The 24,800-nt window shown below is 33.1% G+C and overlaps 1 protein-coding gene and 3 long non-coding RNA genes across 10 annotated transcripts in view; 3 read left to right on the top strand and 1 right to left on the bottom strand.

Annotated features, from left to right (window-relative positions):
* The window catches only part of LOC125667992 (uncharacterized), a 53,276-nt gene that overhangs the window by 12,245 nt on the left and 16,231 nt on the right, over positions 1–24,800 (bottom strand). For 2 of the 7 annotated variants that reach the window (XM_048901716.2, XM_048901719.2), the window contains exons 3-21: positions 18,238–18,345; positions 15,798–15,938; positions 14,017–14,586; positions 11,925–12,887; positions 11,192–11,260; positions 9,824–9,893; positions 9,265–9,368; positions 8,756–9,016; positions 8,190–8,365; positions 7,583–7,742; positions 5,920–6,807; positions 5,271–5,430; positions 4,830–4,901; positions 2,117–2,219; positions 1,788–1,905; positions 1,416–1,481; positions 916–981; positions 756–824; positions 209–574 (exon numbers count right to left, since the gene is read on the bottom strand). In XM_048901716.2, coding sequence (XP_048757673.2) covers positions 209–574; positions 756–824; positions 916–981; positions 1,416–1,481; positions 1,788–1,905; positions 2,117–2,219; positions 4,830–4,901; positions 5,271–5,430; positions 5,920–6,807; positions 7,583–7,742; positions 8,190–8,365; positions 8,756–9,016; positions 9,265–9,368; positions 9,824–9,893; positions 11,192–11,260; positions 11,925–12,887; positions 14,017–14,586; positions 15,798–15,938; positions 18,238–18,345 — 4,530 coding nt within the window. The remainder of the gene's footprint in view (positions 1–208; positions 575–755; positions 825–915; positions 982–1,415; positions 1,482–1,787; positions 1,906–2,116; positions 2,220–4,829; positions 4,902–5,270; positions 5,431–5,919; positions 6,808–7,582; positions 7,743–8,189; positions 8,366–8,755; positions 9,017–9,264; positions 9,369–9,823; positions 9,894–11,191; positions 11,261–11,924; positions 12,888–14,016; positions 14,587–15,797; positions 15,939–18,237; positions 18,346–24,800) is intronic. The other 5 variants (XM_048901718.2, XM_056163234.1, XM_048901717.2 and 2 more) reach the window with 3 other exon arrangements.
* On the top strand, positions 728–1,513 carry LOC130054222 (uncharacterized). Its single transcript, XR_008802512.1, has 2 exons — positions 728–851; positions 1,401–1,513. It is a non-coding gene; the product is annotated as an uncharacterized LOC130054222 (long non-coding RNA).
* LOC125667995 (uncharacterized) lies at positions 7,648–9,519 on the top strand. The gene is made up of 5 exons (XR_008802511.1): positions 7,648–7,755; positions 7,851–7,922; positions 8,014–8,061; positions 8,193–8,704; positions 8,819–9,519. It is a non-coding gene; the product is annotated as an uncharacterized LOC125667995 (long non-coding RNA).
* LOC125670994 (uncharacterized) overlaps positions 15,758–24,800 on the top strand; it is a 47,624-nt gene continuing 38,581 nt past the window's right edge. The window contains exon 1 of the long non-coding RNA XR_008802510.1: positions 15,758–15,891. This is a non-coding gene — a long non-coding RNA (uncharacterized LOC125670994). The remainder of the gene's footprint in view (positions 15,892–24,800) is intronic.

Here is a 24,800-nt window from a genome sequence, read left to right as displayed (position 1 = left end):
CAATTATACAGAATGAAAGTACATGTAATGATTACTCATTTTTTACGATGTAAAGTAAATTGGGATAACTTACGCTTTTTCATAAACCGCTTCGCGTTTTATAAAGCGTAAACTGCTCCAACTTCCTTTATATTGTATGAAATAAGTAGAAATTGCTTTCAGTCTTCGATAAAGAAGAATTTTTATGCAGCACAAAATGAATTTATACCTTTGGGGTCAGTGTTAGTAGACTCATGCGGTTTAGTAAGTGCAGACAACGACTCAAAATCTACAGTTGTTTTGTTCTCCAATACACTTGGAATATCATCATTCTCGTTCTTACAGAGGTTTAAACGATCCTCCACTCTTTCATTGCCATCTTCCTCGTGTTTATCGATATATCGTTCATTATCATCATGTCTGATCTCAGTCCTATCTTCATGCCTTTCTTCGCGCTTTTTCTTATCCTTTTCTTTCTTGTAAGACGAATCACGAAAATCACGGAAAGAGGATCTCTCATGATCTCGTTGGTGACAGACGGCATAGTTTGCAAGCATTGATAATCCATCCTGGTACTTGTGTTTGTGCTTATCTTCTACAAACAACAATATTCTAGATTATGACGTCATAGAACGTGTACATGTACACCAACATAGTCTGCAAGCATTGGAAATATCAGTTTTATTGAATATACAAATAATCATTGAATATATTAATATGAAACTGGCGCTGTGATATCTGCTTTATAATGTACACATATATCTAATATTACTTACTTTCATGGGAGTGTGAACTTGATTTTTTTATCTTCTTAAACATTTTCATTGCAGAACCAAATAAGTTATCTAAAAAACCAAAGCAAATATTGAAAGGTAAGATAAGTTAAATAGTAAGAAAATATGTTTGATATGCTACCAGTATTCATCCATTCCTTACGTTTTTGAAATGATTTTTTTGTAGACTTGAGTTTGGATTCCTCAGATTTGGCGTGTTTTCTTTTTACTGAAAAAAATAGATAAACGAGGAATATACATGCTTATTACACTTTCAGTAGTAAAATATTGCAAGTTATCTGTTGAACATATATTTGTTGAAGTTCTATTTGCAATAGTGTTAATGTGAAAATAACGTGGTATTATTTCACATCACATGCATTCATACAAATTTAGTTTTACGTATTGAATTTATTTCCCTACATTTGTCATGTTAAAGCACATTGACCATAATAACCTCACATAATACTCAATAACTATTCAGTATTTTTTTCCTTTATCATTTCAGTGTGATCGCTCAATGTTGTTTTGATACGGGAAAATGTTAAAATAACAGAAAATTCAGCAAACTGTACTTAGATATGGGATTTATTTCACAAAATAGTCACTTGTGGAATCTGTAATTTCTTATCATATTTCTTTTTACAGTAAAAAGGAAATTACCTTTGAAGTCTAATGGTTTTTCTGAAGATGATGCAAATCCAGTTTCCCCAAAGTGAAAATGTTTCTCTGTAACAGATTTAAAAGAAATACATATAATAATTTCAAGTTGGTCTTATTTATCTTATATTGTAATGCTTATTTATGTCAGTTATTTAAAAAAAATTCCCGGGTAAATCCTCAAACCACTAAAATAGTTGTGTTTAATTTGCTAATTTGTGAATTAGACCATTAAATGAAGAATTGATTTAACATTACAAATACAAATCAAGTGAATGTGGTTAAAGTAATGGAGTTTTTGTTCTTTGCACTACAAGGAAGGATGCAATGGAATGCATAATTAAGAGAACAAGATACGTGTAAGGAGGCCCGTACCTTGCTTCTCGCTGGCGTGACTACCAGATGTGCTGCCTTTCCGTTTCATCGTAAAGCCAGATTGAGTCTTAAAAAGTGCTGCCATGGCATTGGCCTTCAGCTTTTTACTAAGTGGCATCTAAAATGGAGAATTAATTATCCTACGTAATCTTGGTCTCTTGTAATGGATCTTCACAACACTTACACACGCGTCGTCATCATTTCGTGTAGCTGATTAACTGTAATGGTATCACTTCATATTCCATATCGCGAGGTTTTCTCATTATTCAACATTGATTTAGATTACATCAAAACAGGTTTTTATCTCCTTGCTGGTTTTTCATACTTACACCAAACCCACCACCTGTTTTCCTAAACACCCTGTCCACGAGCTCTTCCGCTTGTTTCTTCTTCTTCACTGGTGGTTCTTTTCCTTTGACCTTATCACTAGAACTGGAATAATAATTACATGTTCGTGTAAGCTTTGAAATTATATAATATTTATGCTATAACGGAGTGTAGCCTTTAATTTCAAAATTTTTATCTAGAGATTCAACGATAGTATGACCAAATAAGAATTTATATGAATTCAGAAATCTGAGTGTCTAAGGATGGATTTTTCTTTTTAAAAATTGAGTGAAGTAGATTAGAAAGAAAGGAAGGAAATTCAAGGTCTAAATCACTTGATTTTTAATGATATTCTTTAATTTTTATTTATAGAACCAAAACATGATATAAAGTCTAAACCTCTACATAACTTTTATACATTCTATTAAGTTCTATATTATGATAGGTTATGGCAAGATTTTAAACATCATTTTACAGATTTTCCCCCCAAATAATATATCATAGAGGTAAAAAGGAAGAACGTGAAGGATCAGGTGAACGCGGTCCATGAAGAGTAAGCACCCCGTATATAAATCACCTTGTCGTAAAAATATCCTAATAGAACACCCCAAAACCCTTACGTTAAAACATCCTAATATAAAAACCTAAAAATCTCCGTCATTAAAATATCCTAATATAACACCTAAAAAACACTTTCGTTAAAACATCCTAAAATAACATCCAAATATCTCCGTCGTTAAAATATCCTAATATTAAACCCCAAAACCTCTGTCGTTAAAATATCCTAATATAACACCCCAAAATCTCCGTCGCTAAAATATCCTAAAATAACACTCCAAAATCGCTGTCGTTAAAATATCCTAAAATAACACAAAATCTCCGTCGCTAAAATATCCTAATATAACACCCAAAAGTCACTGTCGATAAAATATTCTAATATAACACCCCAAAACCCCTTACGTTAAAATATCCTACAATAACACCCCAAAATCTCCTTCGTTAAAATATCCTAATATAACACCAACAAATCTCCGTCGTTAAAATATCCTAAACTAACACCCCAATATCCCTGTCGTTAAAATATCCTAATATATCATCCAAATATCTCCGTCGTTAAAATATCATAATATGTAGACACATCATCATATTATCGAGTCATTCCACATACTGATAGTGTGCAGTTAATAAAAAATATTCTGCAGTTGAAAAATCATCTGCTGTCAAATTACCATGTTACTGATTTGTAATCACGATATCGAATACACGTGACACAGATATTAGGGTGCATCAGTAACGGGCTTATATTTGTTTTAAAATTTCAGATAGATTTTATTTTAGAAAAAGACAAACAAAAAGACACGTTTCCCCTATTTACGGCATGTAATCCTATATATTCATTCTCACTGATTCGCGAGGTATATATAAAGTTTCCCCTATTTACGGCATGTAATCCTATATATTCATTCTCACTGATTCGCGAGGTATATATAAAGTTTCCCCTATTTACGGCATGTAATCCTATATATTCATTCTCACTGATTCGCGAGGTATATTGATTTTCTTGTAAACGATACGACAGATGGTGGGTATAGACAATGTATCAAGAATTAAGTTAATTTTTTGTTTATGAAGAAATATAGATTTTAATGACATTGACTAGAAAATCCATTCCAAAGACCTAGGTCATCACTTTCTCTACCAAAGGCACCACATTGGTAAGTAAATTGAATGTGCAATATTTGCACAGAGTGTTTTATGTTTTCAGTTTTTACAAAATAATAAACCATGTGAACCCACTGGGTGACACTTTGTTCTCACCGATTCGAGCATTACTTTGTTAAAAATAATTCGTTGTTTGTAAAAGACTTTGAATTAAATAACGATATAACGGGATAGTATTTAACATAAAAAAGAAGTATAATACGACATCAGCTTGAAAATGTCAGATTTCAATTAACTGATCTGACTTTTAATTACGTATTATAAGAAAACGATCGATGCACAACCGGTGATCTTATTTTTAAAAAATAAAATAAAAAGGAAAATGAAATGACTTAATTCATCTTACGATGTTAACTAAGACAGTGTTGGTGGTCTATAGTAATTGGTATCAAAGCAATATGCAGAACATGTTAATTTGATACACCATTTGAGTATAATCGATTAAACAATTATTATACCCCTGCTGGGATGCAAGGTCACGAAATAGGCAAATCGATAGTAGAGGAAAAACCATTGTTTCACACATTGAAGGATAAAAACAGAACAAAATTGTCATTATCCTTCACTTTACATATCGCCTCTTTTGTCATTGCCACTGATTTCAAAAATATGTTTTGTTCAAAAGATTACAAACAAAGCCACTAGGCAATGTACCTTGACATATATGAAAAAAGGATAGGTTGTTATCGGATTGTTCAAATGAAAGAACAAAACTAACTAACAAAATGGTCCATTAGCCGACTTCACCGTTTCTAATTTTGCGCGACTAATTCCAGCAAATTTCGAGAATCTTTTAATCTAGAAACCATACCGTCAACTATACATGAAATGATCAGTTCTATATATTCTGCTCATGGTATGTATGACTAATGATCTAACTTTACCCTAAGCATAGAGATCGGATGACATTTCTTACAGAAATCGTTATATTCACGTAATCATTTCCTAGAAAAAACGACTACTACTTGAGAATAAGGTAGACTTGATACTGACTTGGCGTTGTCCTGGGGAGAGCCAGAATTATGTCGTCTCTTTCTCGGTCTGCCCGGCCCTCGTTGTTTGTCACTGAAATCAATAATACACTCCTTTACTTTGTTTTCCATACATCTTCTTTACTTTGTTTTCCATATATCAATAAGTGGATTATATGGGGTCATACGATCAAACTTTGTGTACATTGCAAACTAATACTAAAATTCAAAGTGATTTTGATAAACTACATCCCTTTCTTTCATGAAGGGAATTATATAACATTAATATTGAGAAGTCATTAACAATTCTTTCAGTTTTTCATGGTGACAAAGTTATAAACTGTTTAAAACCCGAAGAGAAAAAAAAAATTAAGGAGTTATATATAAAAGATTATCAAGTTCCCTCTTCTGTTGTAAAACAAAATACTAGAATTAGAGAAGCAGCATAAATATTGTGACGTACTCAAGCCGATCCTTTTCCTTGTCGCCTTTCTTTGGTTGCAGTTTTGCATACAACTTTTGTTTCTCTTTGTATAGCCTTTGAAGTTCTGCTAGACGAATTCTCATATCTAGCTCTATGGCGTTAATTTCGTCGTCTCCTATTTCAAGAAAAGAACCCAGATCTGTTTCTTTGAGTTGTAATGTGTGAGACACAGTAGAACCGATGCTAATGCCATAATATAATATAATAAAATAATAAAAACTCAATTTGAAATAAATAAGTAGATATAACACTAAAGAAAGAGAGAAAAAGAATAAATGAAATTCGATTTACTAATGGTTTATCCCATAACAAAATCTACATTAAAACAAAACAAGAGCTGAATAAAGCAGTACAGTATAGTTATATGAAAATCAAATTACTAAAAATTGAAAATGAGATGGGCTTACTGTGTTTTAATAGAAGTAATGAACATGATCAATACAGGAAAATGAGATAACAGTTTTCATTTTTTCCCCTTTAGTTTGAAGCTCCAACTTAATGGATGCCTCTGGGTGCTTTTCGTCTTCTAAAAATCATTACTATGAGCAATCAAAAGTGTACGTTTGTTTAAAAAGCAATTTTCCTGCACTTCAACGATAAAAAATGACGTCATTGAAAAGAGGTATACCTTGAGGGATACGAAGACCAGAAGATGTGTAATAACTCCCTCCTTCGGTTTTACAGTCTGGCTTAGCAGGTGGAAGGGATCGTGTCCTGCTGATTGACTTCTTTCGCACTTGTTTTACTGCTGGTTTCGATTCCTTCTTTTCAACACTTTTTGTTTTACTGGTGTCTTTTGTGTTTGTTTTGGTATGTGTTTTGGATTCTGTTTGATCTTTTGCAACATTCTGGTCCGCTTGAGTTTCTTTTTCAGGGGAGGCAAACTTTGTCCGTTGTTCAGCCAAGGCACTTAAAAGTTCTAATCCATCTGCTGCTTGAAGAATCTGGGGATCTAAAAAAGGATTGTAATTACCGATATCTTGTTCAGATTTTCCCGGCATTAACTCAGAATGTGTCTCTGTTTTATGTTGATCAATATTTGATGCGATTTCAGGCGACTGTAATTTAGTGTCAGGTGTCATTTCAACAATCGTCACATCTCCGATGACCGTTGTGGTCGGAAGAGAAAGTTTGGCACACTGATTACCGGGATTCTCTTCAGTAGAAGTATTTAGTGAATCCTGTTTTTCAGTTTTACTGTTAGCGTCACTTTCATTTATTTTTTGAATACTTTCTGTTTGTACAGCTGCAACCCCTCTGGAGCATTTACTTGGGGCATCAGCAGAAGACAGTTCATTATTTTGGTGCACATTTTCTATCCTGTCCTGAGGCGTGTCCTCGCATTCACTCCCAGGAATCATGGGTGAAGTGCCACGTGACTGGACTAATGACGTCACCGCTTTGACAGCCTGCACCACACTTACGGTACACGGCACGTCAGTTACAACTGCTGCGTTGAAAGCTGGCGGAAACGTTACTTGATTTGAAGTGGGCAGTACTTTAGCAGCAGGTACTTCTGAAAGAAATGTAAAAAAGGTTAATTAAGCATTCGGCTCATAAATGAAGCTTTGTACAATACATTAATAATCGCATGTGAACAGCGTCTTCCACAGATGACATATATCAGAAAAATAGTCTAAATATTGAATTCGATATCTTTACACAGAATGGATTGAACTACAACATAATGTCATAAATAAGTCAACTTTCATATTCTATTTTATAAGCATGTATTTCATTGAAAAAATCTTTAGCCTTGGTGTCATTTTTGGTCTGATTATTGTGGAAATTAAAACATTAATTGCAAAACATCTAGGCATTTTTTTCATCTTTTACAGTTTATAGAAACAAAAATTCCCATTACGTAGGATGAACATGAGAAATATTTAGTAATTTTTCCGAAATGTCGGTGTCATATGTAATATTAGATGAGTAATGAGCTGTCTAATGATTCTACTTTACAAACACGAAAATCAGTCTTTAAATTTGTTCACAATAATCCGTACAATTTTTCTAAATCAGTTGAAATAAAAAAAAAAAAGACCCAAACTTTTAGACATTGCACTAAACCACTTTCTGTCATATCCATGCGTTAACTCTTTCCTGAACAGTCGTAAGTATTATACAACTGTAGAAATCCTACACACACACACACACACACACACACACACACACTGTATTCCTTCTCTTTAACAATGATTTATATAGTAAATCTGCAGTTGATGTTTGTCATGTCTTGGCAATTGTTGGTAAAACGTACATATTCTGAGTTTGACTTTATTGTTAGTTACCTTCTTTGTCTAGTTTTTCCTTCATTATGTCCACTTTGGAGGATACTTCCTCCTTTACTTTAGGAGCATCTTTTTCCAAGACCTCTTGATCAGTGATCACCTTTGGCTGCAAAATTTGAACGCTTTTCTTGTCTATCATTTGATCACCACGTGACTGGTACTAACAAAGAAAGGTAAGTATGCATTATCCCTGCTTGTCATGTATTTGATAATGCGACTTTGATTTTTTTTTTGTAATCTGGATTGTATTGTGAGTCTAACTCCGTAGCTGAATGGTGAAGCCACTGAACAAAGGATCTGTAGATTGCGAATCCAGAAGATATTTTTGTTTGCTTTAATAGTTAGTACACATTTTGTTTTTAAAATTTCTTTTTGATAAATCATATATTTTTGTGTCTATGATCATTAGTTTATACATCATTCTAATGTAGATATGGATTAAAAGAATTTTTTCATCAGACTGAAGAAAATACTACTAGGTGTGTTGTGCTTCATTCTTTCAAAAGTAAATGTACCAATCTCCATTTTGAATAAATATCAACAACTTTAAAGAGATAACCACTGTCTTAATTTTCAAACATTGTCTCAAGGAATCATATTTATTTACCAGAGACTGGAACGTTTGAGGATATGACACTCCAAGAGTGTAATCAGTGGATGGACGGTCCGAGGTGCTACCAATAACTTGATGTTGAAGAGGTGCTTGCTGGGCGGTAAATATTTGTTGAATCTGTGGCGTATGTGTTCCAGGAAAAGCCCATAGTCGATGTGGATCATACATGTCTAAAACAAGTAAAATCATCTTACAGGTGCTAACATTTCAAAGCATTTCTTTTTCTACTACAGTAAGAATTATTTTCTGTGTGTTGTTTTCTTTCCCATTAGGGAATTTTTCAGTCGTTTAGAAACGTCACCAGCTGAAGGAGAAGTGCCACAAATTTTAACTTGCGCATGGCTATCAAGGCCTTAGCAGACAACTACCGTGACCTCCGCTTTCAAGGTCATATCCGACAGACTCGAAGCTTTCACTTCTAATGCTGAGTGCTTGGCGGAGGAACAGTCACTTACTTAACGCCTTAGGGGTTTTATGCGGCGCCGGGAAGTACGAATTATAAAGAAAAAGTGTGTCTCTTTGTTTAATGATGAAATTCATAGTGTAATGATAATTCTTACCAATATTTGTGGAAGGTATCAGTAAGAGTTGTCCAACAGAATCTTGTATCAATTTGTATCCAGGTGGAATGGTCAAGGGAAGCTGATTTCCTTCAATCGAAGTTGTTGATGTAGGAATATTGGTGCTGAGGTTGAAGGCCGGAAGTTGTGAGAGCCATGGTGACTGGCCGATTGTGGAATGCCCGGACTGAATCCATGGTGGTGAAAAATGTCTCGCGGATGGGTCATCTGCCCAAGCTATTCCCGTACCATTTGCGGAACCTTATAAAAATTATAAACACATGTTTTACACTTTTATTTCTTATCGTAATAGATTTACAACACGTTTTTAGTAGATTGCATGTATTACTTTCAATATTACACATTGTCAAACTATCAGTTGAAGATTTTCAACTAACAAATTTTTATTAACTTTTATAAATAATATTCAGATCATGTTTAATGTTTGTATTTATAGAAGATGTGCATGTTTTGGAAAAGTATTTTTTAATTTTCAAGTAGGGAAGTACCTGTTACAATTAAATTTGCCGGAAGCTGATTACGCATGTCAGCAATTGAGGTACTTGGGGTGGTAGATTTCGACAATGTCCGTTGGTTAGATACCACTTGTACACTGGAAAGGAAACCTCTATTAAAGTGGAATTTCCATTTCAATGAAAAGATTCAAAGCGATATATTTGAGTAATATAGTGAAATTTAATCATGCAAACATGATATCTGAGGAAATAAATCACTATTTGCTAGCAAAATAAAAAAATCATAAATTACTTGTGCTTTTCATGAATGATTTATTGTTTATTTAATTTCCTGGTTTTATTAACAAGGAAGAATGTGTCCCACGTGAAACGACATAAATAACTATAGAAAACCAAAACAGAATATAACTGTTCGTATTATATATTCAACCCACACTATAAAGTAGTTCGATAAGATTAACACGTGTAAGTCATTTAGTCAACTGTATCTTCAAATTGTATATCATTATGCGAATTTCCCCTATCGTTTTCCCCACAATAATATTAAAATAATTCATATGCTATCCTTCATGTGTGCATTTAAAATGTATACCATTCTCCATGGTTACGTGTCGCTGGCTCGTTAGGTGTACCATTACTAAAACTTGCTCCAGCTAATGTATCTGAAAATTAGAATCCAAGCGTGATATAGTATATGTAATTATAAGCAAATTCTGCTTTTTAAACTTCTCATTCAGGTTCAAAATTTTATGAAGGAGCAATCTACGAGGAATGGGAGTTATGAGTGCACAAGAAGTTTTCAAAATATTCATTCTTTGGCTGATCGACTGAATAAATCATGCTAAGACCTATCTACTTAACAATGAATACCACAGCAAGTTTGCAGAAGCTAAATTATTTTTTTCTTCACATTATTGTTCTCGTTCTGTAGCTTTCGAAATATTTTAGCTTGATTAATGCAATTCTAAATCTAGTAGAATTGGTCTTTGAAAAAGCTTTATAAAATAACATTATTTCTGAGTCCTCATAAACTAAAACTTTTGAAGCTTTAGAAGACTAAATGTTTGTTTTTATTTCATAAGAGACCATGACCTAATTTTTCTCCGATATTCACATTCATATAGGGTAAATAGCATGAAAGGTTACCCAATTTATCTATTTTTACAAAAAATTCAGTTATAATCCTTTTTGGTAAACATTTAACTTCCAGGACCACATAGTAAACAAAATATTACTTTGACATACATATACATATTTGCAATCGGATCTCACTCGTCCTTTTCGGTAGCCAAAATAACCGAGTAGTTACGATTTATACATAAACTGTATGTGTACAGAAAAGGTAAATCTATGGTATAAATATGACGTTAGTCTAAGCCTGGACTCGTTGTTTTCTAAAAGAATAGCACTTTTATGTCAAAATAGTGAAAATATCAACAAAACAACACCCCTCTGACATCAGTTTGTTTCTATGTCATTTAGATCAAATTGAGAATAACAACTGAGATGAATCGGGATTCTTGCACAAAACACACTTTTGAAATAAATAGTATAAATGTCGATTTTTGTGGGAAATTAGAGCTTTCAAATCATATACAGTTTCTTAAACCGTATCTTACAGATTTTGTGACAGTTAAAACAATTTCAAACACAATGTGTTCAGTATTTTCTCCACTAGAAGTACTGCAAAATACTAGTAATCACAATGAACCCTATCTTAATAAACATTCACTTCTACTTAATGTCGGGAAAAGTAGATTTTCAAAAAACAATTTTGAGAAGTCAATGTCAAAAGCATTTTCGTGCAATATAAATAAATTTTCTAATAAAGCTACGTTATAACTTAATTTTACAAACATGAACAATCCAATCATTCAGCCATCTTAAAACCGATTCATGAATAAACGATAGTTTGTAAGGCTCGGTAATCAAAATCTGCTAAATGCTGGATATTCAGTACCTGTTTTGTCAGTCTTTTTATCTTCCCGTTTCTGTGCCACTGCTATTCCAATCGGTATGTTATTCATTCCTAAAATAGAGGTCCACAACTGGAGAACAGAATTTCAAGTCATCCATTTTGAGACAAACAGATGGTTCAAACGTGATGATGAACAGAGGAAGAAGAGAGAGGAAGAGAAAGTACGATTTCTCATAGATCGATTCGACCGACAGAGCTTGCATGGAAACTCAAAGCCTACGGTCATATATTGATCTTGGAGGACAAAATTCCCCATGCCTCTTTCTTGCCTTGACTCCGATTTCCTTGTATTCCAAAACATGCCTGATTAAAATCTCAGTTAACTGATGAATGAGGATCTGGTACTGAGCATGATCTTCGGCGAAGAGCATAGGTCACACAATCCCTTTACCTTCTGTACATTTACTTTCATTTCCATCCATCGTATGATAATAAGATTTTGATGTATTTTATTGACGCTGTAAAACTGTTATATTTAATGCATTCTGATCCATAGTACTGAGGTAAACGTTCCGTTAATTTTCAAGTATGGTACATGTTTCGGCAAAATACAAATAAAAGAATTATTTCTGTTTCATTGAAACAGGGATATTGTATAAATTCAATGGTGTTTTTGCAACAACAAAAAAACCCCTGGATTTTCGTTCGCAATTCCGTAATTACTGACACGCTACAGATAATCTATGCTTTTATATCGGTAAGTAATCTGACGTACCTGTTCCATCTTCCAGACTTGATTTCAGTTTTCCACCCTGCCTTTTTCCTGATTGTTTCCCAGCCTTCTTTTTTGAAGAAACATCGGAAGATCCGTTATCTGGTGCATTATTATCTGCAATCTGTTGTTCCGCTTTTGTCACGCTCGTTTCAAGAATTGTAGATTTCTCCTTGACTAAGTTAACAGCCGAAGAATCACTCTTTTCTGTCTGGTCGTCTGCTTCTTTTTCAGTATTGGATTGAGATTGACTCGAAGCCGGGATTTCTCTGTTTTGTTCCTTTGATGACACATTTGTAGAAGTTGATTTGGTTTTAGGCTTTACAACCGATTTTTCACAGAGTTGTTCTGATGGTTGACTCTTTGTTTTCTTTGTTAAATCTGTGACAATTTCACTTGACACTGTTTTATTATTTTCGTTCAATTGTGTCTTAGAACTGTTATTCGATTTGCCTTTACTTGAGTTTTTTGAACTTTGCATAACATTGCTTTGACATGAATCTAATGTCTTCTTTGAATACTTGTCACTGTCAATTTCTATTGAACTGTCTTTTCCAGATGTCGATTTGTCTTTCCCTTTCCGTTTATTACTCTCATTTTTTAATTGTTCATGAGACTCGTTCTGTTTTGAGGAAGCGTTACTTTTCTGAGCCTTTGGACTAATGTGACATGTTGCAGTCGTGTTCTGCGTCAGGACAGACGACTGATTACAGCATGAATATGAGGAGGAAGTTTTTTCCTTCTTGATTCTCATATCACATGCTATTGTTTGTACAGGAAGGGATGAAATGGGAACCACACTAGGTAAGGTAACAATTTCCGGTGTAAAAGTCGGCGCATGTACTTTCTTGCCGTCCGTGGTCCCTTCCGGTTGTGAATGAGAGTAAATTGAGTGGTAGTAGGGCATTGAGAACGTAATCGTAGTCTTGGTGGTCATCGTAGTGTGGTCTTCCAGCGATTTAGCATCTGTAAACCAAACAAAAGTACAATTGTCTGACCTCTTAACATCAAGATGAAGCTTATCATATTATATTGAATTATTCAATTTGCAGCTTTCAGTAAATTTTGTTTTCATAATATCCCTGTCGAACACACCCCTTTATCCATACCTATTCTCATAATCACAATTTATACATCCAAATTTAAAAATCAAGTTTGATAACTTGCATATACCCTAATTGTCAAAGCATATTAATCAACAAATATTATGCAAACATTTTCAAAGAAAAAAGGACACCAGTTTTGATTTATCACTACAGCAAGAAGAATTATTTGATAGAAATGCATAAACTTTCGCAAGATGAATGCATAATGTATAATTTATTTATAAACTACAGTTCCTTTAAATGATATGGGAATAAATTCAAATAATAATTGCGCACGCCTGAATATTTTCATACTTACAGCAAAAGATATACATCTAAAGTTGAAAAATGTCTCCAGTTTGAGAAATACACAGATTCTCAATAAAGATAATTTGTTCCATAAAAAATTCAACATTCACTTTTAACAAGTACTTTTGAATAAAACTGAATTGTAAGTACATTTGATGAATATGTTTTATAATAAAATCGTATTCATTTCATTTTTCAACATATATATATCTTGCATAATATACTGTTATCACTTGTAATACCATTAGCCTAGATTTACATAATGTTACTGGTAAACTAATTAAATACTCATAAAATCATTTGCAGTGCAACATATTCGCATTGCCATATAAAATTGTTGATGGATGTCTAATAAAATGGAATATACTTCCAATGACTTGAAAGCAAGTCATAATGTTTCTGCAAAACCATCCTTCGGCAAAGTGACACCGTTTTTGCTCGGTGTGAATGCTAACAATATAGTCATCAATTATCTATAGATCGTGCCCAGGGTCCTCTATTCACACAAGGGACTGATAACAGGATTACTTCCCAATGCAAACTACTACGAACAAATATGAAACATTCGTCATGTCTCGGAAAACAACATTTTCGTTATAATGGTAAGATGAAATACTGCAGGATAGTTGACAGGTACTTTATTTTACATGTACATGTACCTTATTTTCAATTTTTCTATTCAAAGTGAGATGGTTTCGTACCTTTACTGGAATTCGGTGAGGATTTTCCCTCTGTGGAAACAGCAGGAGTGGTTGGACTAGCTTTCATAGACTTTGGAGATATTATCTCCGATTTTGGAATTTTAATAGATAGATCCACTAAAACACCATCTTTGTCAACTTTCTTGCACTCATCAATGGCCACTTTAATCTCACCACTTGTCTGATCCAAAACGTTGGATTCCACAGCCAGTGTCGACAGATTCTCTTTCGGACTGTCTTTCTCCTGTTTCTTGCTATCATGCTCCGAAGCTTTGACAATTTTTGCTTTTTTGCTTCTAGTTGGTGACACTTCGCATGGGCGTTTGTTCGTCCGTTCATCCTTTTTGTCAGAGTCTCTGGAACCCTTAGCTTTTGATGCATTTGAATCCTCACTGCGAGAATAATGTTTATTAAGATCCAGAGAGCGCTTAGAATCTGCAGACTTTGAATCTCGTTTAGACGCATTTAATGTGTAATCTGAAGATAATCTTCCAGAGGCTGTTGATGATGACGATGAGGAAGGGGGACTGTACAATCCAGATCGAGCGGCTCCATGATAAAGAGCTGCTTCTGCAATACCAAAATTGCAATGTATGAACAAATATTTAAAAAAAGAAAAGAAAAAGAAGTTTTTTGAAAAATTCTATACGAGTTTAATGAAATGTTTACTGAATCTGAAACATTTTCAGTCAAATCAAACTATCTTTTAAATGTTTAGAAAAACAATCTTCATCATGGGCAAATCTTAAAGGAAAAAACCCCAAACAAACAAATATCTATATCATGGTTTTCAGATAATCAAATTAAACAGCATTATGTTCTACAATGTAGTTAATTTAGTTGGAAAGACCCACTGTCTCCAACAATATTTACTTTGTTCCACGGTAACAGTAATGAGGAATAATGTCACCTCCGGAGAGAGCGAGATCAGCTGCCTTCAGTAATACCACCCATAACGGCATTCTTTTCATTGATAAAAGACTCTTTATGATCTCTTTTTTGCTTCGAGATATTGATTATAAAAGCAGGATTTACATGAATTTCAAATCAGCGGGTTATTAATATTTCCCTTTCTTGCGTCCCCAAATGTGCCTCACAAAAAAGGTTTTTGTGATGGCATTAATAGGCGGAGCTAGTGTGAAAATACATCTGATATTGAGTTACTGAAACATGACTATCGTATCTGTCTTACTGTCAAATATAATAGAAGAAATAAGTAGTGGCCTTCTGATTTGGCGACATGATTGGCAGTGATTTTAAATCTACTGAATAAGAATTGTAAATGGTTGATACTTGACCCCCGATTAAAAGGTCTTTCGAGTTTTTATATTCCCCCTCGGTTACAGTCTGAGCAGTGATGTTTTGAAAACACGAGTTGAATAATTCGACATTCTGGCATATGTTTCGCGAATTTAATTGAACCATGCCTCCTAGAAATACATGTTATTTCACTCCTTTTTGTGGAAATATATATATTTTTTAAAATCTTTTGTCGTTTACATAAACACTTTCTTTGACCAATGTTTTCCCTTTATAACACAATTTTCCTTTGATTTATTTTATCGAATTTAATCACAAAAACTTCATTTGCAAAAAGGCAAACATTCTGCTAATATGATTACGAAATTCATGTAAGAAATCGCATGAGAAATATTTTGATATTGACCCCTTTCAGCCAAGTCAGTATTGCTCCAATCGCTGAGGATGATGACACTCTTTTCATTGCAGACTAATTTAATTACGTCATACCGTCAGCAGCAGAGAGAAATGACAGCACTAACCTTTATGAAGATCATAAATTCTGTGATACGGCGACGATCCCGCGGAGTGTGCAAAGAGGGACAGGGAATCAGTAGCCGACATATAGGACGGGAGGTAAGGGGGGAGGAAACCTGGCCCGGGGAACATGTACCGGGACAATCCTAAAATATGTACCAAAAAGACATTCATTCAAGAAAGCATTATCAGACAATACCCGCCAATTGTAGACGTACATGAAACTTGATCACAATAATCCTGAATTGTCATGGAGATAGCATTGGACAACATATCGCAAATGTCCATCAAATATGGAATAGTTTCCAAAATCAGTATTTATAATCAAAAGAATACCTGGTTACGACATAAAACTGTGACATTCAAAATACATAACGGTACGGTCAGAACATTTAATCTTACAATTTAAATCAAGAACAATACCATAAATTGCCATCGAAAGTATGTTTTTCACTGTATCGCCACATATAAAGGACTACCCAGTATGAGGTTCACAGGGGACCTACGTGCAACTCCTACCTTGGCCATAGGTAGGCTCCTTCGCCAAACGCTCAGCATTTAGATGTGCGAGTCGTGGGGTTTTTGGATGAGACCTTAAAACCAAGGTCCTGTGTTATGACAGGCGTGGCACGATAGAGAACCCTCACGGATACAACCCTTAACGCAATGCATACTAGTAGGCACTTCCCTTTGACTTAACGTCTCAGAAATAGTGAAATATTGTCCAAGGAACGCAAAACAAACATTGAATAACCTTGTGATAACCCCAAACCCCACCCATCCCAGATGTTTATAATTATACGAAAGGGAACAAATTTGGCCAACAACAACTATAAAATGTTTGAATTTCTTAATATATTTCGTAAATTTTGTCATCTACTGCGGTAGTGGTGGGTGAAACATGACAGTCATTAGGATGTATAGTGTTCAGTTTAAAACAAAAAAATCATACAATAAATAGTCCTTTAAAACTGCAAAAGCAACTATCTATATTTCAATTCATGCTTGATTAGCTATCACATAAATTTAACCTCTTACTAAAGATCTTTGTTGCATTTTCCCTGTCTTTAGAAAGACTACCTACAATACTAGTCATTCGAGAAAGTTTCTGGATTGATATTTCTTTCTGAAAGGCACCCAGTCACTAAAATATTTATAGCATTATACAACAGAGAGCACTCGAGAGATTTTCAAAGACAATTCAAAGGAAATTACCATTTATCAAATAGATATACCAATACTATCGTAAATTCAAAATTTCTCATCTCTTCCATGCATGCCAACTATTTTTTATTATTATTATAGGAAATAAATGTTTATTTCAGATGGCTGATTGTATATCAAAATATTTGTTTAATTAAACTTTGTTCATTTTTTCCCCGAACAGTTGTCAGTAGTTCTGCTTTTGAAATTGAAGGAAAAATTATCATAAAGACTTGCGTCAGTGAAGCCAATCTACGCTGTATATACGGATTAAAACGCAAGATATACAATTCATGTTAATAACGGCATTACAAATATTAATAGTATTCAAAGACATTCTATTCAATAACGAGACGTTTCGTAAGTTTCTCTGGATTTTTCATGTGATACACGTGGTGTAAGATATAACTAAAAGAAAAGAAGGTTAGACTAAAACATGCATGCAAAATCAAATGAAATTATAAGATATGTGTTGATTTCAAACTTGCGATGTACATTTTCTTGAAGTATTAATGACAGAACTGCTACTTCAATTGACTATAGCTAGCTTAAGGCATTCAAGCCAGAGACAGGCGAGCACATTTCACAGCAGATTCGATTAACATGGTAATTACATTTATAAAAGTGTTATTTTTTTTTTAGCTTTTGATATCAAAGGTGCAAAATATTAGCTGTAAAAATAATGGTTTTAATGTTATCTGAAACCCTTATATCTATTCTGCTTTTTCTTTCTTCTTCAAATCTTTAATACAATTTATACATAAGTCAGGGGACAAATGAGTTATTAGATTTAATTGCTGTGTTGTTTCCATGTTTAAAAATGTGTACTAAAGCTTTTCGAGCCCCCACCCCCCTATTTTAGCGACGAAGTACATTAGTATTTATTTGAAACACCCTCTATGTTGATCTCTAACGGAGGGGTGTCGTTTTATTTTTACCATATAATGAAACTATATAGGAGAGGACTTATAAAGGCTTTGCGGTTGCTGCCTAATCCTATTGATGTAAATATTTTCTATATATACATGAATGAAATACTGATCAAATTAATTAAATTTTATATTGCGTTAAAAAATAAAACCATGTTATTAGCAAAGTGCACCAAGTATAGCGTTAAATTGACAGATTTCATTTAGACTATTTTTTAAGGGTACATAAATTATCAATTAGTGTAATTTTCGAAAATGTTAAACGAATAAAATTGTGATTTTTTGAGAGAAGTTTACTTAAATGGTGTCCTACCTTCAGGATGAGATGCGTAGTACTCCGGAAGCAGACTCTTGAGGTGATCAGGAATTGTCGCGTTGCCTCCCGCCAAGTAGCTGTGCATCATGGGATAAGTTGACGCACCTACCAATGAAATTCTAAATATATATATGTCGATGCTTGGAGTTTATATTATATCTCTCTGATATCTTATAGATAAAACTGCAATGTTAAGCAAGGAAGTTGGAAATATGCTGGAGTGAACATTGAAAAGTCTGGGATAAATATAATTCTATAATTCATGTTCTTTTGGCGAAAGTTTACTTTTTTACTATAAATAGATGGATTTCTTTTTTCAAATAGTTATTTATCATTATATTCTCGGATTTTGAAAACATCTCGTAAAAACAATTAAACAGTCCTTGATTTCATTCTTCAAATTGGCATAGAACACGACAAGAACAAAACGTCCATTCGTGTTAACATGCAGGATAAACCTTTGATGTCAGATAAAATGGGTTAACCTCTTTTTAACTTAGCTAAACTTTCTTCAGTGTTGAATTATTGCCACGTTTTTCCTTGATGTTTCTTTGAAAAACATCCGAAATAAAAATACTATTGAGAAAATTAAAATTCAAACGTTATTTTCAAACAACAAAATATTTAGTTGAAACTGTTTTTATTTCAATAAAGAAGAACATGGTTGTATACACATCATTTTGAATATCGAAATTGGAAAAAGAATGCATATGCACTAATATCATGCATATCAATTTTTCTCTCATTATTATAAATTAACCATTGGCGATCACGTATTAACAAGAAAGAAACCAAGAAAACAGGGGGAAAAAATTTAACTGGAAAAATTTAACTGGATCACATAAGTTAAACAGTAAATCAAAATATACTATTTAGATATGTAAAGGAAAATAATAAGATCAGGGATTAATTTCCAAGGTATCTTATGAAATAACAAAGTAGTCCCTTGGATACTCTCCGTTCAACTAATTTTTGCATGTACATACACATTTTTTTTCTACTAAAATTAGTTTCTACATTCTAGTAGTTGTTTCTCCCATGACATTAACATAAATACATTTTAAGCTGGGGTTTAAGAAGTTTCAGCTCATAATAAATCAAACAACCACGAATATTATTGTACTTTACTAATAATTTATCTAAAATAAAAAATTAGTACATGGCAAATTTGGCATGTACTCATTTTTAACTTTAGATTAAAAATTAGTAAAATACACTATCAACCAATTCTACTCAGAATGATTTTGTTGAATGACGTATGGGACATTCTTGATGTATTAATATTCATTTTCCGTTTTTAAAAATAATTGGGATGAACGTAAGCAAAATCTATAAAGAATTTTAAAACTTTACAGGGAATAAAACTCCAACTAATATCTTGTGAAATATTTCCCTGTTGGCCCCATTTAAAGTTTTGAAATCAATCACAAAACTCAATATGTCATAAAAAACAAAACATGCCACTTTTTTTATGGAAATCTGATAATGCATGATTGGTTGTGTTAGGTTTAGTTAATTCCGACGGTAGAGAATAAAGCACGATTGTGAAGTACATTGGGCAACTGATACCCGGCATCACGTATTGAGGAGATCTGGCGGCCTTAATGACGCTCTCTTATTCTTGCTAGTCGTTAGTCACTTACACTAAAGTTTAATATCTTAGGTATTTTCTATACTTTAACATTTTAATTAACCTAGATGAGATATGTTTCACGTTTCTTGTTTTCTCTTAGTGTTTATTTTGGTCTCAATAATTTTTATTCAAATAGCATGCTTACAAATATTAGTACCATGCATATTTTTGTATACCAAGTAACACCGTGTAAATCCATGTGACTGAACTTTTGGAAAAGCTTTGATACTACACAAGGTACGAAACAATTTCAGATTCATGAAATATCTTCAATCAACGTAATAGCATGCCATTAATAATTGTTTCATTAATGCCATCTTTCTTAAATCTTGAACGCTTCCTTCCTTACATTTAAACACTCCATTTTATACGGGTCAGGAAAACACTTGCATTTTCGTGACGTAGGTTTACTGCTGAAGGTCATTTATTTAGACTGTCATTTTTCTGGATCGCCATGCTGTGAAATGGAACATGTGTTTTATTTTAAAACTGAAATAAAATGTGGAATGTTTCCATATGTCATCCCCTGTGGGAATATGGCGCATCAATTATAATACTGCTTTAGGTTTTCCGCCAGTATATATGTATTCAAAAGGATGGATGATATACAATAGATGAATGTTGAATGCTCGAAACAGTTTTAGGAAGATATATAGTGGAAAATATGTAATATTATCTCTATATATAATATGTTTTCATAATATTTACTTACAAGTATTATTCTTATATGCATCATACTTTTTAAAAATTATATAACGTGAAGTGGAAACAATCCTGTTTTAAAAATAGATTCTAAAATACATAGCATCTAGTGTGATACGTTATCCAGTATTGTAAATAAGAGATACTAAATATTATTTACCATCTATTACTTAATGAGAGCAAGTTCATATAATCTGAACTCGTCTGAGAGACCCACTTTGTGTATTTGTTTAATGTAATAGCTTGTTCGAACATAATATTCACTTTCTAGAGAATAGCCTTTACTGGCGAATGTGTCTTATCTTCAGAACAAAACTCGCATGTATTTCATAAAGCAATCCTGAAAATTAATGGGTCTTCTTTGAATGCGTTGCACAACGTTTCCATACATTGGCGAATCTACAGCATAGGAAATTCAAGTAAACATAAGAGACTTGGGTAAACAGAAAATTCGTGAGATGCCAAACAGACTGGAAGCTTCCTCTAAGGATAGCATATAAAAGCATACTCGTTCGTGTTGGTTTAATCTATGAAAAATATTGCACAAATAGTAATCTATGACAGAAACGCCCATTTTCATAATTAAAGCTTACATCCTTATATCTTCAGGCAGTCATGATTTTACAGAAAAAGGGTTTTACAGACACACAGCAACGAATCCTTCCACATGATATTTGAAACATCAAGTTTATGAACTTTCTATGTTTCATCGTGCTTAGTTGGTTAACAAGCTAGGATCATTACGCTTGCTCTGTTATACGAAAAATACACTTAAGTTACATAGTGAAGTCAGTTATTTAGCAGCCAAGTCAACATATTATTTTCCCTTTTTAAATTAAAAAAAAAACCTTAAACGTGTGGGACTTTCTCATATTTCTCGTTTTGTAAAACAAACAATAACAAAAACCCAATAGTACCGCTTACTTGATTTACTTTTTCAAGGTTGATTTACAAACCAGCGTAAATTGTCTTGACAACGCTTGGAAAAACTTTCTCTAGCTAGGACTTTGTGTAATGGTAAAACATGAAATTTTAACAATTGTGGTCTTACAACTTTTATAGCAAAATTGTAGTGCCCCTTCAATGGCCTCATACTGTGGATTACAATGCTATCGTGCCTGCCTGTCAGACGTGGCTAAGAAATCAGGTCGACTGCTCTTTGTTAACGCTTCGTTCGACGTAAAAGGCCGATTTCAATGTTAATGATGACCCAAATGTGAACATGAACGACGTTGTCGGTGCGATTTGGTGTTTGACAGTATTATGTACATTACTGATGGAACTTAAATACAAAATTCGCATTAAAAAAAACAACTAAAAACCTGCACTGATATGTTTTGATCATTTATTTTAACCAAGATGGCGGCAGCGATCCTCAAATATTGTGAGAAGGAAAACTAGTGTAAATATTGAAAACGTGCTATCTGAGTGTATCCAATGTGTAGTCTTCTGTGAATGATATCTTCAAAGAGACAAAGTTTTCTTTAACATAATAACCTTCACTACACGTGACTTAGTTTTGAAATTATGGATTGAATTTTGTTTTCTTCGGTAAGTTTATATCAGTGTTGTTTTAACTGAAGACTTACACATTAAAGATAGTAAAATATTAATACTTTTTAGATTTTTTTTTTCATTGTAGAACACTTTTGATATATTTCTTTGTACGGTCAATCTTTGAAAATAATTGCAATTTCATAATAACACTAATTTCAAGAAATATCCAAAATAAATCAAGCAATACCATCAACACCACGCGATTTTTATTTACAGTATTGTTTTTGTTCATACAGATTGAACAGGAAATTCTCTGTTAATTTTGCCCGTTAAGGTTTTCCAGAGAAGCCACTACATTCTGATGGGATACTTCGAACAAATCCACACGTTGAGCAATTCCGTATGAAGCAAAACAACCAATGACTGTCGTGACGAAATGAAATATTTCAATCATTAATACCAGAATTACTCTAAACTCTATAAGAATTTGTTGTTTTAATTACTCTACATCATTAATATGCTATTCGCAATGAAAAAGTCCCAAAGACTATATTTAGCCCCAGTAACCACTCTATTAAATATGTTCGTATTTCGAACTCGCAACATTCAAAATGACTTCAAATTTCCCAACGTACCTAAACTAAATACAAGGCAGTGGTTATGATTTCTTTATATGTATTAAGATTGTAATTGGTATAAAAGAAAGAATTTGTTAATCATAATTTACCTAAAGAAACTCGACACAATAACAGATGACCTTACCACTATATGTAATCATACTGAATTGCAGAAGTGTTCCAATTTTTAAAAGATTTACCCTTGAAAATAAATTCGTCATTTTCTGATTGAAAAAAGTGAAAAATTCTTGGCAATCTTTTCCAATTCTAGGTGTGTGATGCTTTCACGTTCGTAGTTGGCCAGATGGTGCACATTGTATGAAATTCTCGATTGTATTTAAATAGTTCTTTCCTTTAACAATGGATATTAGCTTATACTATTGATTAGAAATAAAACACATCTGTTTTCCCCGTGATACCGGCATTACGCCCACTGTAGACAATATCATATTCATGATTTTAGTCCGAGTATTAATAGGCAGGATTTCCAACGTTTTCCGTTCTATGTTATTTCAGACTAAATGTGAAGTAATGTATTGGGTTTGTTTACAATACACGAAATAAATATTCCGTAGAACAACTTTTGACTAGAGAGAAGACGGAGTCATCGAGAGAGGAATGGATCAATAAAAGCATTTTCTCCAGTTTGTAATCATAAGGAAACTGCGGTTGCAACATCTTGTTATGAGAATGAAAAACTGGCAAGATCTTATATTCTCATCGTCAAAATTTCCTTCTTATAATGTTAAGGAAAGCGTGACAGCTGAAATATACTAGGAATGTTCACGAGAAATAAGAAGCTTCTGTAGTTTTGAAAAAAAATATAACGGCATACTTGAAATCGGTGATGGAATAAAGTAAAAAGAATAGATATTGGTGATGAACACTGAAAACAAAACAAGTAATGGGAATACAGATATTTTCTAATTGGATTTCATATTTTGAAGAATTTTTTTTTTACTCAATATATGAAATTCTTTGATGTAAACATGAACAAAGATTTGTAACTACATTTCTACCTCCAATAACGAAAATCCAACATCATTAAAACAAAGCTCTGAATGAGACTTTAATGTGTCGTAATTAAGTGGCGAGATTGTTCTGTGAAGGGGAAAACTATTGATCAATCTAATTGAAAAAATATTCTTCAGATAATTGTGTAATTAATCAATTGGGAAGAAAAAAAAAGATATTTTCTATAAAAAATTATTTATGTCCATAATAATTGACCTTTTTCATATTACTTTTATCGCGAGATCCACTGAAGCATTTAAAACGAGTTGAGAAAGGAATCAATGATATAAGACTGGATAGATGAATTCCAATGACTGGCGAGCTACAGTAAGAATAATGATGAAATAACAAGGTAGCAGATGAAACGTCATCCAGATATCAGTTAACCTAACCGATGCTGAACTTTCATTTCTAATGATGATAAGTAGAGAGTTAAAGAATTATTGGAAATTTTGAATTTACACAACTGAAACGCACCAAGAGTTATGTTCCTTAACTTTACTCCTCTTTGTTTTTTTTTTTCCCCCTTCAAACATTTTAACAGCATATCAAAATACCTTGAACACAAAAATTTCAAATATCAAAATCAAATCTCTCTCTCTCTCTCTCTCTCTCTCTCTCTCTCTCTCTCTCTCTCTCTCCAGTATAATCATACATTATCATGGTATAGGATACCCACAATACCACGATGAACACAATAGACAGAGATAAACAGAAGGAATTCGAACAAACATTTTATTTCTCCAATGTTAATGCACATATCAAAGTGCAAAATGTTATCAAAATACAGACTTTAATAAAAAAAAAATCCCCCAAAATATCACAACTAATATGTCCATAAAATTAATGGTAAAACCAATGTCATATATTGTTATAAAGATCCGAGAAAATGCACAAATGTGGTTTTACAAATGCATTCATTACTCGCATTAGAACTTATTTCAAGCATACAGCAAAAATACATCTCATTAACATTGGAGAAGACTTGTGCCTATCCCGGTTTTCTATCCCTGTAAATATTTACTCTGTATAATTTTCAATCACTTAAGCCAGGACGTAACAAATGCAGTTATACTGTGTCTCTACTTGTCAATTAA

The sequence above is a fragment of the Ostrea edulis genome, chromosome 4 (assembly GCF_947568905.1).
Source record: "Ostrea edulis chromosome 4, xbOstEdul1.1, whole genome shotgun sequence".
Lineage (NCBI taxonomy): Eukaryota > Metazoa > Mollusca > Bivalvia > Ostreida > Ostreidae > Ostrea > Ostrea edulis.
The sequence above is the reverse complement of the archived record's forward strand: the minus strand, read 5'-3'. Positions and strand labels throughout refer to the sequence as shown.